This window comes from Gavialis gangeticus, unplaced genomic scaffold, assembly GCF_001723915.1.
Source record: "Gavialis gangeticus isolate Ggan-Ray unplaced genomic scaffold, GavGan_comp1, whole genome shotgun sequence".
NCBI lineage: Eukaryota > Metazoa > Chordata > Crocodylia > Gavialidae > Gavialis > Gavialis gangeticus.
Genome location: NW_017728992.1, coordinates 95,335,515 through 95,338,091, shown reverse-complemented (window position 1 = coordinate 95,338,091; position 2,577 = coordinate 95,335,515). Strand labels below are relative to the sequence as shown.

Genomic DNA, 2,577 nt, shown 5'->3' with positions numbered 1-2,577 from the left:
AAAAAAAAAAAAAAAAAAAATGCTCTGAGGTATCAAGTATAGTTCAATAATGGCACCTGCATACCGCAAGCTCTTAGCATTCAAACACTCTTCAGACAGCAGAGAGAGCAACCTACCTCACAAGCTATCTGTCATGAGCTACTGTTGGATGATAAACTAACACCTCCAAGCTTTCCTCTGGAATTGATTGCACACTGCATAGGCAAATGCTGCACACACAAAATGACCTTGAACATTAGCGTTAGTGTTACTTGAATATGCGTCTTAATATTCATTAAGTTATAATGACTTTTTCACATTATTTGTTAAAGAGCTTTGAAGCATGAGCATTGTCAACATATTTCTAATAATGTTTACATTTGATACTTCAAAACAGCATGAATTCAAATGAAAAGATTTGATGCAAGAGCTGAAAGTGTCTTTTGATGATGCAAATCTGTTGTTAAATGTCATTGTGAAAGGACTGGGTGAAGGAATTCATTATACTGTATATAAACACTGTAAGACTGCAATAACACACAATAAAAAGAGAAAACTCAGACTATATAAAAATATACAGAATGGGGAAAAGAAATGGTGGACTTTAAAATAGCTTCTAATGACTTGAATCGAGATTTAAACGGTGCTTGAGTAAAGGAGGGAGAGGAATAAGTCAGAAGAGGGAGCTCCTGCCATCCCACTCCAGAGATACCAGTGTACACTTAATAACCTTTGTTTCTTTTTTTTTCTCTAAAAGACCTATGAAAATATCTATTTTATTTTGGTTTTCTGAGTTTTTTCTTTGAGAATTCAGATAGCTATATCTAGCACTCATCATTGTTTTCTTTCTGCTTCAAATAAGGGTTTTTCAAACCAGGAATAGATATAAAAAAAATCTTGACCCTTGATATTCAAATCTATTTCTTAAACTCCCTCCATTTATAAGGCTTGAATGAATCTAATCTAAATCCACTTAAGTCAGCATAGTCCCTTTACTTGTCTACTTTATACTAGTTGAGAATCTAGCCTCTGTTGCTCCTATGCAGCCAACCTGCAGTTGCTAACCCCAGAAGAGGAGATAGATAATGTGGCCTCTGGGCTCTCCTGGATATATTTTGGGCCAGAGGATCCACATAACTCATTTTGTCATTGATTCTCATTTTCCTATGTAGAGGACAGCTCTAAGTCTTTCCCACTGTCTAACCCCAGAATAAAGATGGAATATAGCATCTCCATGCATTTCAGATGTTGTGTACTGACAAAAGGGAGCTGGAATGTGACCCTGCATGTCATATGTTATGATAACTGGTGTCTTTCTTTTGCCCCTTCCTGAATCCCCCTTTTGTTACTCACCGGTACTGCTCTGGATGGTCCTCACAGTAGTGGTTGTGCGTGGAGGAGATGAGGACCTTAACGACACACATTCATCATCCTGGGAACAGCCCTTCTCGATTGCTCTCACATAGCTGTGGCTCCTCATGCGGAAACAGCCTGGCATTGGCAGATCCAGGGCCTCCACTGCCTGAGATTCTAGTTCACTGAACACCGATTCACAGACTGATTCAAACTGACCATTTACTTCCATCTCACTCACCTGGAGGCAAAACACAGGCGGTTTAATTATATCTTGTAGATCCATCCTATTTCCACATTAAAAAAAACAAACAAACCCCAAAATCGGTGCAATACCTATAATCCCAATTAAGGGATGCTTTGAAAATGAAAAGCAAATTACACATCACAGAATTTTTATATTTTGTAAAATAAAAGCAAATAAAAAACCTACCTACTTAGATAGAATACTGAGTTATGGATGCTAAAACCTCAGTTCTAAACTCATCTGGGCCAACAATAGGGATTAAACCTGGAGCCTTGGATAGAGCCTCTACTACTGGAATTAAAGGACTGACTACCCTGGCTAATAGCCAGAACAGACTCATTTACCTTTGTTCTGGGGTTGTTACATGATAATGATCACTCGTAACTTTGGGTTACATTAAAAAGCACAAGGCTATGCTGCATATCTTACAAACTGGGCAACCTGTGTTTCTACACTCAAGAGTGAGCCCTAAACTGGGCCTTACTGAATTATAGTAATCCCCAAGGCATAACAGGGCAGCAGGCTGGCACAGGGTAGCACCAGCTCCCAGTGGTGTGGTGGCAGCACCTGTTTTTGCACTGTCTGCCAGCTGGCAACACCTGGGGCTACTGCCCCAGTCACCCTGCTCAGTTACACTGTTAATAATCATTACAGGAAAAAATATACCCTAAACTGTAATATGTAGAAGTATTCATTATTTTTCAGGAATTCAGAAGGTGCAGGGAAGATTAGAAGTGCTTAGTGTGGTCTGTGAGACTACAACCCTTTCTATACTGGGCTGAACGCTAAGAAAGAAAAGTTTAGGTTACGCGTCAGGGAATATTTTTGTATAGTGAAATCCATTAGGATGTGAAATCATTTCCAAAGGGAAGTAAGGGGGATTGCTTAGAAAAAAAACAATGGATAAACCCTGCTGTAAAGAACAACCCTAACTGGCAGACAATAGCTTAAATTGCCAAACAAGTATCTCATACTTAATTGCTCTGATTTTTTTTGCC

The 2,577-nt window shown here is 39.0% G+C and overlaps 1 protein-coding gene across 3 annotated transcripts in view; it reads right to left on the bottom strand.

The window, feature by feature from the left end:
• Positions 1 to 2,577, bottom strand: part of DLGAP1 (DLG associated protein 1) — a 693,131-nt gene that overhangs the window by 189,184 nt on the left and 501,370 nt on the right. For all 3 annotated transcript variants that reach the window (XM_019525761.1, XM_019525769.1, XM_019525775.1), the window contains one exon: positions 1,333 to 1,573. In XM_019525761.1, coding sequence (XP_019381306.1) covers positions 1,333 to 1,573 — 241 coding nt within the window. The remainder of the gene's footprint in view (positions 1 to 1,332; positions 1,574 to 2,577) is intronic.